The sequence below is a fragment of the Peromyscus maniculatus genome, chromosome 8 (genome assembly GCF_049852395.1).
Source record: "Peromyscus maniculatus bairdii isolate BWxNUB_F1_BW_parent chromosome 8, HU_Pman_BW_mat_3.1, whole genome shotgun sequence".
Classification (NCBI taxonomy): domain Eukaryota; kingdom Metazoa; phylum Chordata; class Mammalia; order Rodentia; family Cricetidae; genus Peromyscus; species Peromyscus maniculatus.
The window spans coordinates 55,945,776-55,962,101 of record NC_134859.1 but is presented as its reverse complement, the minus strand read 5'-3'; the positions used below and the strand labels follow the sequence as shown (position 1 = coordinate 55,962,101).

Genomic DNA, 16,326 nt, shown 5'->3' with positions numbered 1-16,326 from the left:
TAAATTTGAGGATATGATCCTATGGGAGAAATATCTATTGCTCATTCACATGTCTTCCTCCTCAATGATGAGAGGACTGGTGCCTAGATTCCCTGTGTGAGTAAGGAAATGTCACCTTCCAGATTATATCAGAATTTCTGTAGTTCATTCTCAAAATCTCAGGCATGGGTGGGAGTTTCACAGAGTGCACTGAGTGTTGGTGACAGGCATCATTACAGACGCATCATCTCTCCTTTCTTCCAGAGGACCTCAGATCTGCACTGCCAATGATTCCTGCAGCCCACAAAGGTCAGTATGAGAAGTCAGAGAAGCCAATAATATTCTGCTGGTAGATGATCTGATCCTTGAGAGAAGGGCGGTGAGAAGGAGGGAACCACACTTTGCAAACCTCACCAGAAAGGGTTAGAAGAGGCACATGCCCAGGGCAGAGTTCCTCTCATGCCCCTTGCTGCTTCCCATGTTGACAATAACTCCACCACTCCCAACCTGAACACCCCACCAGGAACCCCTCTTCCTGGTCAGGTAAATTATCAGCCTAATAACTGGCTTCAGGAAGGTACAGATATTTGTTCAAATGACCTTACAGAGGAAGAAGGGAGTCAGGGGTGCAGATGAGGTACGTGGAAAAAAGTGGGCAGCCAGTGGGAGAGTCCATGGAGGGGCCTTTCTTCTCTCAGTAGTCTCATCTTCACCCCTAGATGCCCCTGCCTTGCTACACTTCGTGGACCAGCATCGGGAGCAGCTGGTGGCCCGAGTGACATCAGTGGACCCTGTCTTAGACAAACTGCATGGTGTTGTGCTGAGTGAAGAGGAATATGAGGTGGTGCGGGCTGAAGCCACCAACCAAGACAAGATGAGGAAGCTCTTCAGCCTCAGCAGGTCCTGGACCAGGGCCTGCAAAGACCGAGTCTACCAAGCTCTGAAGGAGACCCATCCTCACCTGATCATGGACCTCTTTGAAAAGTCAGGTGGGATCTCTGTGGGATCCTGACATCTTAGTGGCTGAGAGGCAAGTACTCTCCTTTGAGTCCTGGCTCTGCCTGACATTCCTTTGGTCCTCAGTTTATCTATAAACCTGTGGCCATCTGAGTTGCCTTTTTGAGGGCACTGTTTCCAGGACACCCCTTGGAGACCCAGATGTTCCCCCTTGGCCTTCTGCAGCCAGATGTTCTCATGGGATGAGCATCTCAGAAAACTTCCAGTGGAGCCAGCAAGTCTACTCAGGCCCTGTTGAGCCTGCTCTCATGGCCTGAGTGGCCCGGCTTGTGCCCATCTGACCCACCATGATACAGGCAGAACTGGAAGTGTAGGAATGGACACAAGGAGATGGTCCTTTCCCTGGAAAGTCAATATCTTATGAATAGGAAAGGATGACGGCTTCTCACACATTTCCCATCTCTTTTTCCCAAATAATTTTTATATAACTTTAGCTATTTAGATATATAAGTATATAAATCAAACATTTTTACTGAATATAAATCTTAAAGAATTTTATATTAAAACAACTGCTTGTTATAATACAATTTTACCATTTGTTAAAGATGACAGCAAATTTCAAAACTAGTGAGATGGATTATTTATATTTGCATGTGGAGTTAAGTCTTGGTTGAATATTTGATGCCATAGACGGAAGAGAAACTTCAGTGTCTCTCAGACTCGGTGGATTTTTGCATCTCTTGTGCTTTACACAGATGTGCAGGGCACATTCCCAGTTGGAAATTCTGTCCTAATCCCAAGCCAAAAATTTACTTACCACAACTTTCTGTAACTCAAGTCAGAAACTCAAAACACAAATTTTAAAATCAAATGGTCTCACATAACACAATGTAAAGATATGCTAATGATACTCACATGTTAAAGAATAAAAATAGAAAAATATTTAAATCTTTATGTTCCATAATTAAGCTGTCATGTTTCTATGAGAGCAGAAAATCATGTATGCACAGGGAAAATACTGAAATCATAGAAAACAATAGCCTAGACTCTGAGTCAACAATTCTGAGGCGTTTCAGAATTCATTGGGGAAGTATAATCTGTTGGCTCAAGCAGGGTGAAGTACTCATGCTGTGTGCTCAGACCCACAGGTGTGAGGAAGTCTCGAGAGGGAAGAGGGTACCCACTGCAGAGACATCTGCATATACTGTGCACACTGTGAATAAATCTTGGCCATTGCATGTGTTCTTGGCAAAATTTTGCAACGGCCATATTTAGTTCCATCATCCCATATGGAGGTGGGATTCACGGGTTAAGAAACTGATGTGCAGTGTTAGGTTTTGTGACTGAACAGAAGGCTCTGTGGTTCAGAGCCTTTGCTGCTATTGCAGAGATCAGATTTCTGCACCCTGCACCATCATCAAGAAGTTCACACCTGTGAATCCAACTCTGTGGGATCCAACAGCCTATTTTGGACTTCATGAGCACTGACACAAAGGTTCACATTCAAATACACACACACACAAACACACACACACACACACACACACATTCACGTGCATGCACATGCACCCACACACGATTTCTTAATTTTTAAAAAGATGAGAAAGTGGGATTCCTCTCCACTGCTCAGCCACCTACCACAGTGGCACTTGAGTCTTGCAAGGCTGTATACTTGTCCCAAGGGTATCCCTGCCAGTCTCTTTCCCCAGGCCACCCGATTTCCCTTCTGCATCTAGCTTCTGCTTTGCTCCCTGCCAGGCCCATGGCCAGAGCTGTTAGCCTGACTTCTCGGTGCCTCCCATCTTTTTATTCCTCTGAACTCTGCAGATGCAAAGTACAAGCAATCTGGACAGTGACCAAGAGTTTTGTTGCTTCAGTCAGATACTGGCACATTCACAGGGAAAAGAGTTAGAGAATAAACTATCTCATATGAATTTTCCTTCCAAGAAATGTTACGATGCCCTTTCTGTGCTGAGTGTCTCAAGATGGGATCAGTGCAGTCTGCACAGCTGTTGTCATTTTACAAACACAGTGTGGTGTCACCAAGAGACTCCTGAACCTGCAGTAAGGTTCAGATCCTTTAATAAGTCTGAAAGGGACAATAAGTATTTTAAAATGGAGATTTTAAAGTACACTTTCATCCAACAGGAGCCAGTGATTGGGGAGAGCTGTGCTTTACACAATGAAAAAGAAGTTTATTGACAAGTTTACACCGTTTGTGTTATTGATAATTAAACACAATTGTGACAGTAAACTTCTGAAAAGTGAACTTTAAGATGATTAAGACTTCATATTTTTAAATGTCCCATAGTCAGCAGCTTGCCTAAGGAAAACTCATTTGACATGAGGCTGTAAAATGCCAACTATCTACTTAAGTGGCTGTCTGCTGGGGGAACAGACTTTTTTTTCTGTAAATACCCACTAGTGAAGAATGTTTCATGTCAAGTTACCAGCTGTGCTTTTCCTGTCAATAAAATGTGTTTATCAGTGTGACCTGCCACTAACAGTCACAACAGAGAGCAGAGGGAACCTGTTTCTGTGCCTGGAGTGTGGGGGAGTGAGGAGGTGGCTGCATTTTCCTGCCTGGTCCTTCCTTACATTGTAGAATTTTTTATTTAACATTTTGTGTCTTCCAGGAGAAACATTACAAAATTTAAAACCAAAAGCTTTGGATCTTGAAACCTCAAATGTTTATTTTTTTCTCAAATGTTTAAAAGTATTTTGTTTTGTTTTACCAAAAACATCTTTATTTTTTAGTCTACAAAAAACTCTTCTTACAAAATAATCATGATTAGCATAGAAAATGGGCATATGTCTTCAAAGCATTTCCCTTTAACAAAAATTTATTTTATACAATATGAACATTAAGAATTTGGGCTGGGCCGGGCGGTGGTGGCGCACGCCTTTAATCCCAGCACTCGGGAGGCAGAGGCAGGTGGATCTCCGTGAGTTCGAGGCCAGCCTGGTCTCCAAAGTGAGTTCCAGGAAAGGCGCAAAGCTACACAGAGAAACCCTGTCTCGAAAAACCAAAAAAAAAAAAAAAAAAAGAATTTGGGCTGGGCGGTGGTGGCACACGCCTTTAATCCCAGCACTCGGGAGGCAGAGCCAGGCGGATCTCTGTGAGTTCGAGGCCAGCCTGGGCTACATAGTGAGTTCCAGGAAAGGTGCAAAGCTACACAGAGAAACCCTGTCTCGAAAAACCAAAAAAAAAAAAAAAAAAGAATTTGGGGAGAGGGAAAGCCAGAATCTAACAAAACTCAAGGAAATCCATTATTATGTTTCTATTTAGTAAAATCTAATGTAATTTTGTATCCTTGTGGTGATATTTTGTTTGCGATCTAACAAATAAAGCTTACAGAGCTAGCCACTAGTTCGCCATAGAGGCCTGGCAGTGGTGGCACGCACCTTTAATACCAGCACTAGGGGGGCAGAGGCAGGTGGATCTCTGTGAGTTCAAGGCCACCCTGGTCTACACGAAATTGATTCAGTCTAAAAGAGAAACAGAGCCTGTCAGGGACCAAACATGAACCATGAAAAAGTACTAGCTAGGCCAGAAAACAAGCCACAGACCCTAAACCAGATGCCCCCAAATATAAAGAACAGGTCAGGTAGGTCAGGTAGCCTAGCAACAACAAAACAATGGGCCCTGACCAGTGAACTTACCACCTAGCACAACACCCTACAGCCTCACAACTTGCATGTCTCCCTACACCTGCACATACTGCACCTCTTCCCTCCTTCCTGCCCCCTCCCCCTCCCATGCTATATAAGCCTTGCTGAGGAGAATAAAATTTGCAGCTTGATCAGAACCCTGTCTTGCTGTCTTCTTTAGTGTCTCCCCGTCCCTTTCATTCTCTCCCACAGGTGGTTCGCCCCCATTGACACCCCACTGGCCAATGCAAGAGCCAAGCAGTGGTGGCTCACACCTTAAATCCCAGGATTGGGGAGTCACACGCCTTTAATCCCAGGACTAGGAAGGTGGAGACAGGAAGTGATATGACTGGGCAGAGAAAGGAATATAAGGCAAGAGGGAGACAGGAGTTCATTGCATTCAGTCTGAGGATTCATAGACACAGGATCTTGCCCCCTTTGGTCTCAGATTTCAGTAGAGACCAATCAGAATTCATGATACATATCCTTCTTCCTCTGGTATAATTTCAGACTGTAACATCTTCCAATACCATATCGATATAGTCATCAAGTCATAGAAGTGTCCTGAATTGGATCACAGGGTTACACACAGTGGGAAGAGAGGACTCCTGAATGTTGTCCTATGACTTGCACATGTGATCCATGGCATGTGCACACATGCCACACATAAATAAATAAAATAAATAAATAAATAAATAAATAAATAAATAAATAAATGAATGTTAATATTAAAGAAATAACCACCTCTCAGAGACTCTGAGCACCTCTATGCTGATATTGTAGGTCAGGCACTAACTTGGGCCCAGGGGACACAACAGTCAATGAACAAGCTAAGTCCTGTATTCCAGAGATTCCATGCTCTTTGTGGGTAGAAGTGACAGAAAGAAATAAGGTCTGTGCTGTTGGGTGGTGACAAGTGTCAAGCAGAAGAATAAAGGAAGGGGATTCTGGAAGGGCAGCTCTGCTTCAGAAAGCAGGGAGCAAGCTTCTAACTAGTGGGAAGTCATTCCAAAAGAATGGAGAAGCCAGTGCAAAGTCCTGAGGTGAGCGAGTTGCTGGTGTGTTCAAGGAATAGAAAGGCAGAGCAGATAACCCACAGCAGAGTGAGTGAGGAGCATGAAGTGTGATCTAATGTCAGAAAAGGGCAGGGTGGGATGGAGAGGGTCATGTAGAGCTCGGGACCACTGAGAGGAACCAGTATGTCCCTCACTGTGAGATGGAAAGGATAGGAAAGTTTGACTAAGAGGTGACTTAAACTAGTTTACATATTAGATTGTAACTCTGGCTCTAAGACTGAGAATAGACCATGAAGCATTAGCAGGGAAAGTTAGGAAGCTGGATCACAGACCCAGGATGCTGGCTGGACCAGCAGTCTCCTTGGGCACAGTGAAGAGTCAGATTACAGATCTGTTCAAAAGCCAGGGTCAGGGCTGGGGAGACGGCTCAGTGGATGAAGCACCTGCTATGCAAGCATAAGGACGTTTGTCTGATCACAGCATCCTCACAAATGCATGCTGGGATGGCTACAGGCTTGTCATCCCACAGCTCAGGAGGACGGAACATGGGTACTCCCACCTGGCTGGTTAACCAGACTAGCCAAATCCATAAACTCTCAGATGGCACACATGTACACATATGTGACTGCACGTGCACATCAACATGTGACTCCACATGCACATGATCATGCACACACACCACACACCTGCAGGAAAAAAAATGATGTTAGTGGAAATCAAAGAGCAGATTTGAGATTTAGGAGAGCCCTGGAATGAAAGAAGACCCAGTGTTTGCCTGAGAGCCACTCCCTGAAATGAAGAGGCTGTGGGCTGGGCAGGCTATAGGAAGGAGAGGGAGTGCAGAGATCCAGAGCACAAATCTGGGGAGATCCAGGAGCTTTTGCTGAACTGGGACCTGTTGGCAAACCTGGGAGGCCCACATTAGTAGATGAGTGAAGTGAGGCTCAGACATGAGTCCTGCACTGAGGAGGCAGGGCCTCTGCAGGCCTGGATGAAGCTCTCAAGCCCGACTCCTCCAGCCCAGGCATCTGCCGAGATTTCACAACAGGAAATGAGATGAATAATCTTGAAACTGCACTCTCACAGCTCAGAAGAAAAGCATCTGTGCAGGCTCTCGGATTCCTGGCTTCCTGGAGGGGCCAGAGTCTCTTTCACTTTTAAAGAAGATGATTTCTAGCTGAGGAGCCTTGGCCAGGGACGCACACATTCGTGGGCCTGTGGAGGAGGAGGTGAGTAGTGGGACCAACAGAATCCACCAAACCATATGAGTTGTGGGAAGATAAATCCTGGCCTGACTGCACTAAGACATACTGTGGCAGATATGGGGACCTCATCCCGAGAGCCAGGGCCCAGGCTCCAGTCCCTGCTTGGAGAGTGTACAGGCCAGCTCTGGTGGATCCTAGGATGCTAGATTCACCTTCAGCATCATGTACTTGCTCCTATCGTAGCCTATCCTGTACCCTCTTCTCTTCTGTCTGATCTGATGCCACAGGAATAAGGATCCCAAGGGAAGTCTGGGGACAAAAAAAAAAGAAGGTAAAAGCAGCAGCTGGGAGCAACAGGTCTTGCATAAGCTGATTCCTTGGGCCAAGCAGGTTTATTAGGAAGTACAGCAGCATTTATACGATGTCAAGGTCAGCAGAGAGCTAAGTCAGACAATGTGAAAAGGGAACATGGGATCCCTGAGACACCGTTGCCTTAGGACTGATAACCACAGCCCCGGGGGGAAATGTCAGGTCCCCAGAAGATACAACTTCAGTTCCTCTGAGGCACTGATTCCAGTGTCAGGCCAGCCTCAACAAGTCCACTCCTGGGCAAGGACACAGAGCTAATGTCACTTTGCCCTTCATCGTAGCTTCTGAGAAAGTCTTGGGTCACTCTAAACCTCCACACTTGTCCATGTGTCTCTTTGGTTTTCCCTGGGTAATTTGTCCTTTCAGCTTAGTTGGTTCTGGATTGTCGTCCCCACTACCACCACCGTGTGGTGCTCAGGGAGGGGAGACTTCTAAATTCCTTCACAGGGCCTAGCCTGAACTCAGACTGAGCTCTTGAGTCCCTCTGTGCTGAATCTTGCCACCTCATCCTCTGTCACAGTAATGGCTGAAGGCTTGATCTACTTAGAGTGAGACACCAGAATAGGAAGAAGCTGAGGAACACAGAATAGTGAGTGTCCTGCACACTCCACCACTGCACCCTCCATCCCTGTCTTCCTATCCTCTCATGCTCCTGTCCCTGGAATCCCAACACCCCTTTCCTGCATCTCCTAACCCTTCTCCCATGATTCACATCCTCTAATCCTCCCAGCTGTCCTGCTCCATGTCCTGCATCCTTCCATCTTCTTGCTTTCCCATCCCTACAGTTCCCACCCTCCATTCTCCAGATGCCCACCTTCCCACTCCTCCCTCTCCATCACTTTCCATGGCTAGGCCTGAGCCAAGTCTTTGCTGCTGTGGCTCTCCAAAGTTAGAGGCCTGGATCTCCTGTCCGCTGGTGGTGGAAGAAACTGTGCCCTCCTCCAGGAACAGCACTGCTTCTGCACCAACAAACCCAAGCTGTTAGAGAGGCCAAAGACTTAATTAAGGACCCGACAGAGATTCAGTGACAGTCATCTTCCTAAGGACAGGCTTTTGTTCCCTCCCACTCTGGCTCCTTCCCCTTGGTCTCTCCATTCCTCCTTATCCTCACACTTCCACTTTCCCTGTCCTTTAAAAGATTTACAGAAGTTCCTTCTGGATCAAATCACTGCCATCACGAGGTCCACACTAGGACAATGGCTGCCCTGGCTAGGAGCTTACTGGGTCCTTGTCTTCTGTCTCATCTTACACTATAGCCCGTGTCTAATAACTGAGTTCAAAGGTTTCTCCAGGAATGAATGGTGACAATCACACAATCCACTGCAGCAGATGAAGTTAAACTCTTCCTGGTTCATGAAGTCACCCTAACTCCTTCCCCTTAAATCCTAGGGACAGAGCCTAGCCCCTTTATCCCCCTCCTGCAGGAAGCAGCAAATGAGAGAATATACCCCGACCTTTGCATAAGTCATCAGTGTCAAATAAATGACTTTAACGTCCTAAAAGAAGAAACCTTAGATGAGCTGAGAAACCTCCAACTCAGCTTAACATCACCTGACTGACAGGAAAGCCAGCACAGTAAGGAGAACATCCACTATAAAGAACACATCCACTGATAAACTCCCTCCCAGAGTTGCCTTATAAAGCCCAAGCTCTGCACCTGGACACACAGTCTCCATCCCCAGGAGAGCCTGGAGTCCTTCATGTGTCCTGACCAGAGGACAATCGGTCCCTATAGAGGCCGCTCTGCTCTTCCTTTTATTTCCAGGTCTCCTACATCAGTTCCAGTCAAACACCCATTTCCAGAGCAGAAATGTCCAGCAGAGACAAGGATCCACTGGCCTCCCGCTCGGAGCAACAAGAGAAGGGGGACGAGAAGCAGGACCAGTCGGAGCTGCACAGCCAAGCATCATCTGGGGACTCTATCACCATGGAAGCAGCTCAGTCCAAGAAGGCGAGTGGCACAGAGGAGGCTCAGCATAAGGGCCAACAGGACTTGGACCTCATCTGCAAAAGGAAGCAGATGGACCTGGAGCTGCAGCAGACCAAAGCCCAGGCAGAGAAGGACTTGATGCTAGGTAAGTACACCAAGGACCTGACTACCACTACTGTGACCCCTTCATCACCTCTGAACCCTCCAGCCAAGGTTTCCAAGGGCAGGCTAACCTCCTGTCAAAAGAGTTCACAGGCCCAGGAGAGCCTGGAACCAGAAGGCATGCAGAAACCCCTAAGTGAACCCCAGAATCCCACACTCTTCTACAAGAGTGCACCCTCAGGCCCTTGGGAAGGAGCACCCTGAAGCTGCAGTAGCAGGGGAGAGGCTGGCATTCAGAATGGGTGAGCACAGCGTTCATGCCAGTTCCCAAAAGGAACTCTTCTGACCCTTAAGTTACAAGCCCAAACTTTTGAGCTGAGCAGACTCCAGTCTTGGTTCTATCACCCTGGACAAGTCACTTTACAGCCCTCTGCCTCCATAACTCCATCTAGGAAACAAGGGGAAGGGGGTAAAAACCTGTTTCCTTGAGCTATGGGAGTAAAATGAAAATTCACATTGAATATTAAATAATCAATGCTCAATAAATGTTCAGGTATTATAAGTACAAGCCCATCAATTTCTGCTGCTGTAATTATTATAGTTTACAGCCCTGTGGGACAGAAACTCAGAGTCCCACACAAGGGAGCTGAGGCTCATAGAGAAATAGAGACTCCCACAGAGGACTAGTGTAGAACCAGGACAAATGTGGGAACTTCATGATCCCAGAGCTGGACCTTTTCTTATCAGGAACTCTGAGAGTATCATTCTTCCCATGTAACAGTGAAGAAAGCTACAGGGGTAAGGAAGAAGGACCCCAGGCTTGCTCCCCTGGCTCCTACCTCTGTCCTTCTGACAACCACACAACCGTTTTCTTCCCAGATCCCATTCTTCCCCATTTCAGGCTCCAGGGGGGGCCTTGACTTGCAGTCCCTTAGCCAGGGCATCTAATCAGAATAACTGTGACACTCACAGATGTGGAAGAAAAGACTAGTTAAATGGGAACTTGAGCAGTCGTGTGCAGAAATAAAGATGAACTAAACTTGGAGCTGTAAATGGACTTATTCATTCATAAGTGACCATGTACCTGTATGAGGACCTGAATAAGGGACTGAAATAGAAGGGTAGAGAAGCCATGGTGAGGGCTAAGAGTCACAGACTAGAAAGGCACCCTCTGGACAATGCAATGCTGAAGTTGCATTTGATACAAGGAGAAACATGGAAACCCTACTGGCACCCAGAATTCACCTCAAAATATGAGTGGGCACTGAAGATCCAGGGGAGTCATGGAGGTCTTGAAAATCCAAGATTTCTTTTCCTTAGATGGACCCTAAGAAGAGGGTATGCTCCTGCCTCAGCTTCAGTCATTTTCTTCTCCTGACTCTCTTACTTCACTCTCACTTACCCAGGCCACACAAATAGATTTTTCTTTTGGCTGCCAGCTCATAAAAAACAACATGGAGATTTATTATTAATCATTATTATTAATCATAAGCTCGGCATATATCTTAGGCTTGCCATACTAGGTCTTATAACTTAAATTAACCCATTTATATTAATCTTTGTTTTGCCTTGTGGCTTTTTCCCTCTCTTCTATCTTGCACCTCCTGTTTTGTCCCCATGTCCTCTGGCATCTCTCCTGCACCTCAATTCATCTCCTCTTCCTTTCTGCCAGGAAGTCCCATGTAACCTCTTCCAGACAAGCTTCTGGCCATCGAGCTCTTTATTAAACCAAATCAGAAGGCACACTGGGGAAGATACATCTTCACAGTGTACAAAAATATTATGCCAAGTCATACACCCTTGCCTCTTCCTCTTCTCAAGCAACAAAGTACCCACCTCTCTTCAGTGCACAAGGTCTAGAGAGAGAGGTTAACTTGTCCAAGCTCACAGCACATAGAGACAGATGCAGGGCTGCAACCCAACACTCAGTGCATGGGACATTAAAGGCACCTCTTTCAACCTACTGCTACAATGTAAAAGTCCTGCCTAAACCTTGTCTTTCATTTCAAAGTTCATTCATTTTTTTACCACACATTAAGCTTTGAAAATGTTGACTACAGAGTCAAAAGTCATTGCCCTCGATGGTCACTGATTTCACTTACTGTGTGATAGGGTTAAAGCCATTGTATCTAAGGACATTGTAAAAGGGATTAGACATGTCTCACACAACTTCCCTGTTGTTCCATTTAAAACAATTCCTCTCCATCCTGAACGTCCATGATTAAATATCACTGTGACTCAAAACTGTGTTTTGAAGACTCACCTTCCTCCCTAGGATGCCAATTACTAACCATTGGCAATTATTTGAAATGTGTACTTCAGCCCACCAAAATTTTGTCAGAATCTCTATTATTGGTTGTTTTTGGAATCTTTGGTGCTTTGGGGGCCTGCCACCAAGGTCCCAGATAAATCCACAGAGTCTTAAACTTGCTTACGAATGACTGGACTTAGCTAGCTTTTCTTAACTTAAATTATGCCATCTATCTTTTGACTCTTGGCTTTTACCTTTCTGTATACCTTGCTTTACTAATTACTCCATGGATTACTGTGTAGCTAAGTTGCAGCCCCCTGGAGTCCTCCTCTCCTTCTCCTTTCATGCACCGATCTCTCTTCCAGATTTCTACTCCTATTTATTCTCTCTGCCTGCCAGCACCACCTAAACTTTCTCCTGCCTCGCTATTGCCCATTCAGCTCTTTATTAGCCCAATCAGGTGTTTTAGATAGGCAAAGTAACAACAGCTTCACAGAGTTAAGCAAATGCAACATAAAAGAATGCAACACAATTTTGCATCACTAAACAAATATTTCACAGCATAAACAAATATAACTAATATTCCACAAAAAAAAATCTCTGAGTGTAATGGACATATTTCCACCTAGAAGCTGTATATCAAATGCTATGAAATGTAATAAAGCTTCAGACATAAGATTACTAACTGGTTGTAGACATATTCATGTAATCAAATAACCTGTGAAGTTAATGTGGGAGGAATCCAAGCTCAAGGCAGGTCAGAACTACACAGTAAGATTCTACTTATCCCTGTGGAAAAGAAGCTCAGAGACATGCAAGAGAGAGCTGAGGGTCAGAGAAGAATGGAGACTCACACTGAGGACTTAGTAGATCAGTGTAGGTATGTGAACTTCATAATCCCAGTGCAGTAACATTTCCCTGCAGCAGGTGTAAGAGCATCATTCACTCCACAAGAGAGTGGAGAAGGGTGTGAGGGTAAGCATATAGGACCCCAGTCTGCTACACTGACTCCAACTGCTGCCTCTCTGACAATCACACAACCACTGTCCCTTCCCATGGTCCTTTCTTTATCATTTCCAGGATCAAAATCCACACTTGAAGAGGATCTCACTACCCTCCAATGTTCCTCACAAGATATTCTAAGCTTACAGTATGGATATTGCAGACCAATTTCAGTGTCAGTGGGCTCTACTGATTCTGGATTCAGTAGCGAAGGTAAGCAGAGCTGGCAACTGGGGATGGGATTCTAGTCACATAGATGGCGGTTCTTCACAGGTGAGCCTCCACCTGCATGGGGACCTAAGACAGGCAACTTAAACAGAAGGCAGAGGAGCCATGGTAGAATGTCACAGGCTACAAATGATGCCTCTGGGCTCTGTAGTGCTGAAAATGCATTTGACACATGAAGAAACTGGAACCCATGGGGGTCAAGCCCAAATGACACCCAGAGTTCAGCTCAAAATATGAGTGAGTTCTGAAATTGCAAGGTTCATGCAAGTCCTGAAGTTGCAAGAAGGTCTATTCTCTTGAGTTGGATCCTGAGTGGGGGGTAGGCTCCTGCCTCAGGATCAGAAAGTGTCCTCTACTGACTTTCCTTACTTCAGCATACACAAGCATACTCTCGCCTCTTCCTCTTCTCAAGCATCAAAGTAGCCACCTCTCTCCAGTGCACAAGGTCTAGAAAGAGAGGTTAACTTGTCCATGCTCACAGCACATAGAGACAGATGCAGGGCTGGAATCTAGAACAATGGGAGCCTGAGAAATGACTTCCTCCTCCTTCACCCTGTAGCTGTCCTGTGAAAATCCTGCCTACTCCTTGTCTCTCCCTTCAAAGTTCATTTTTCCCACCAAATATTAAATTGTAGGAGGCTGAGATGAAAAACAACCTGAACTCCATAGAGGATCCTATTAAAAATTATTAATCCAGGTGTATTAGTTACTTACCATGCTATTGTAACAAAAGCAATTTAAAACAGGCAGAATTCCTTTTTCCCAGGATTGAGAATGTAGTCCTTCAGGGCTGAAATTCATTCAGTGACTATAAGAGGTTGAATCAGCTGGTTCAATTGTGTTTAATTGTGAAGCACAAAGAGATGAACGCTGTTTCTCAGCACACTATTTCTTCTTATTTGTCCAGGACTCCAGCCCTTGGGATGGTACCACCTACGATTAAGGTTGGCCTTCCTACCTCACATAACCTAACCTACTCCTCACAAATCCTACCAGGGACATTTCTGCTAGGTGCTTTTTCCCCCTGTGACATTGTCAATAGTAGCCATTTTGCCATCTCACAGGATCACTGTAAGAGCTCAAAGTGTAAGGGTCTGAGGCACAGTGGGTGTTAGGGAACCAGCTGTTTCTTCCCTGTTCTTTCTCATTGGGAGAGTCCTACTCACACCTTCACCAAGATTTTCCAGGACCAACCTCCAGACCATGAGTTGCCAAGTGAAGAGTCACCCAATCTTCCACCATCAGAGGGTGTGTCTGAGGACTGGGAACCTCCCTCCAACCCATAGCACAGCAATGAGGAACCTCCTGGGATGATGTGGCCTGAGTCTGAAAAATTAAATTCACTGCTCAGGGGACATGCGCTTCTTAAGGGTGAGGCAAAGATCAGTCCCTTGGAGCACAGTGCACAGCATAGCACCTGGATAACCCTCAAGAGCAGCCTAGAGATCCTGCCACTAGAGTGTCACTGTTGGACATCGCACTGCTCCCAGGAGATTCTTGGAATCAAGGGCAGTGTCTTCTCCAGCACAAGAACACAGCTAGATTTCTGGGCAGAGAACTGGCAGACAGGAGAATCCATTACCTCAGGATCCCTCATCACTCACCTTCCCAGTGGTCAAGGGGTCATCAGGGGTTTGCTGAGCACCCACTCATGCCAGGCCCTGTGCCCAGGGCTTCCCTTGCATCTCACTCACACTTAAATCTCACAGTCACTCTTGAGAGAGAGACTGCTGTTGTCCCACCTTGGAGACAAGAAGAGCAAGGCTTAGAAAAGTGAAGGCTCACAGTTGAAGAACTGTATTCAGCCTTCAATGTCAAGATTCACATTTAACGCCTTTGTCTTTCTCTCTCTCTCTGACATCAGGGCAATGAGGACAGTCACACCAAAGCCAGGTAAATACAGGCTCTGGGTGCCAAGGGCCTGACCTTGAGCAATACTTCTTCTCTGTGCTAGAAGATGCCACCTTTGAAATCTGAGCTACACTCGAAGAAAGCATTCCTTCTACTGCCAGCTTCCAGTAAACTTGTAGAATCCAGGGCCTTAAAATAAGGCCCAGGTTTAAAGTGCATCAACTGACTTAATCAGTCCCACCACTACCCATTCAAAATAGAAAGGGGGGAAGAAAAATAGGAAGGACTCCAGGCACCTTACAGAAACATACAAATGTACTTACATCAAAGTAATAAAGTAACCCTAGAAATAAAAATATCAGATATAAAACAATGAGAACTTAAGAACTTAAGAATGGCTGTAACAGAGCAGCCCATCAGATTAGAGCATCCTAGTAGGCAGGGTGATAGGGAAATGGCTTCTGTATTAGCTATTATCAACAGCAGGGAAAAGACCAATTGAAGAGAAAGACACTTATCGTTGTTTCTATGTCCCGAAGGGATGTCTTATCTGAGAACTTGAATAACTTAGTAACTGCTCAGTCCACGTGGCATGCTGTGTGATGTATCAAAAGGAATGTTGGTAAGTTCTGAGTAAAGGACTGCTGGCTGATATTGTGGGTTTTGTGGGTCTCTGTCACACCTGTAGAACTCTGCTGACACAGCCTCAAAGACAGCATGGACAACAGAACAACAACACAGCCATGCTGGGCTCCAGTGATCCTTTGTTTTTTAACACTACTTTTTGTTTTGTTTTGATGGTTTGCTGTGGTACAGGGCAATGTCATGCTTTTTCTTAATTTCTTTTTCTTTAATTTTTTTTCCTGTTGCATCCAGAGATATACACACACACTACCACCAAAAGATAACATGAATTAACAATCACTGGTCATTAATATCCCTTAATATCAATGAACTCAATTCACCTATAAAAAAAAAGACACAGGCTAACAGAATGCTTATGAAAGCAGGACCCATCTTTCTGCTGCATACAAGAAACACACCTCAACTTCAAAGACAGACACTACCTCAGAGTAAAAGGCTGAGAAAAGTCTTTCCAATCAAATGGACTTAAGAAGCAAGCTGGTGTAGCTATCCTAATATCTAACAAAAAGGAAGGTTTTAACTTTCACATAGTAAAATTACAGATAACAAAACAAAATCAATCAAGAGAGATTGTAGCTAAAGTTATCCTCTTCCTGCCTGGCTCCCACGGCCCTCAGACCCAAGCAAGTAAACACACAGAGACTTATATTACAAACTATATGGCCGTGGCAGGCTTCTTGCTAACTGTTCTTATATCTTAAATTAACCCATTTCTATTAATCTATAAGTTGCCATGTGGCTTGTGGCTTACCGGTATCTTTACATGTTGCTTGTCATGGCAGTGGCTGGCAGTGTCTCTCTGCCTCAGCCTTCCACTTCCCCCAATTCTCTTCTCTGCTTGTCCCGCCTATACTTCCTGCCTGGCTACTGGCCAATCAGTATTCTATTTATTAACTAATAAGAGCAACACATTTGACATACAGAATATCCCACAGCACTTACCCTTTTCTTTTTTTCAAAAAGGAAGGTTTTAATTTTCACATAGTAAAATTACAGATAACAAAACAATTATCAAGCAAGAATTACAGTTATAATATCTAGTCTATTTATAATAACTAGTCTATTTGGCAAAATTAAAGAAGATATCCTATCTATCTTATATTTATGAGTCTAAGGTTTCATATCTAACCTTTTATCTTT

At 45.0% G+C, this 16,326-nt stretch overlaps 2 protein-coding genes across 6 annotated transcripts in view; both read left to right on the top strand.

The window, feature by feature from the left end:
• LOC121826355 (NACHT, LRR and PYD domains-containing protein 1a-like) overlaps window positions 1–1,878 on the top strand; it is a 78,068-nt gene extending 76,190 nt beyond the window's left edge. For all 3 annotated transcript variants that reach the window (XM_076542811.1, XM_076542810.1, XM_076542809.1), the window contains exons 14-15: window positions 244–288; window positions 699–1,878. In XM_076542811.1, coding sequence (XP_076398926.1) covers window positions 244–288; window positions 699–991 — 338 coding nt within the window. In that variant the 3' untranslated portion in view covers window positions 992–1,878. The remainder of the gene's footprint in view (window positions 1–243; window positions 289–698) is intronic.
• Window positions 1,879–6,704: 4,826 nt separating this feature from the next.
• Window positions 6,705–16,326, top strand: part of LOC102915837 (NACHT, LRR and PYD domains-containing protein 1a-like) — a 73,605-nt gene continuing 63,983 nt past the window's right edge. For all 3 annotated transcript variants that reach the window (XM_076542808.1, XM_076542806.1, XM_076542805.1), the window contains exons 1-3: window positions 6,705–6,832; window positions 8,943–9,252; window positions 12,541–12,675. In XM_076542808.1, coding sequence (XP_076398923.1) covers window positions 8,988–9,252; window positions 12,541–12,675 — 400 coding nt within the window. In that variant the 5' untranslated portion in view covers window positions 6,705–6,832; window positions 8,943–8,987. The remainder of the gene's footprint in view (window positions 6,833–8,942; window positions 9,253–12,540; window positions 12,676–16,326) is intronic.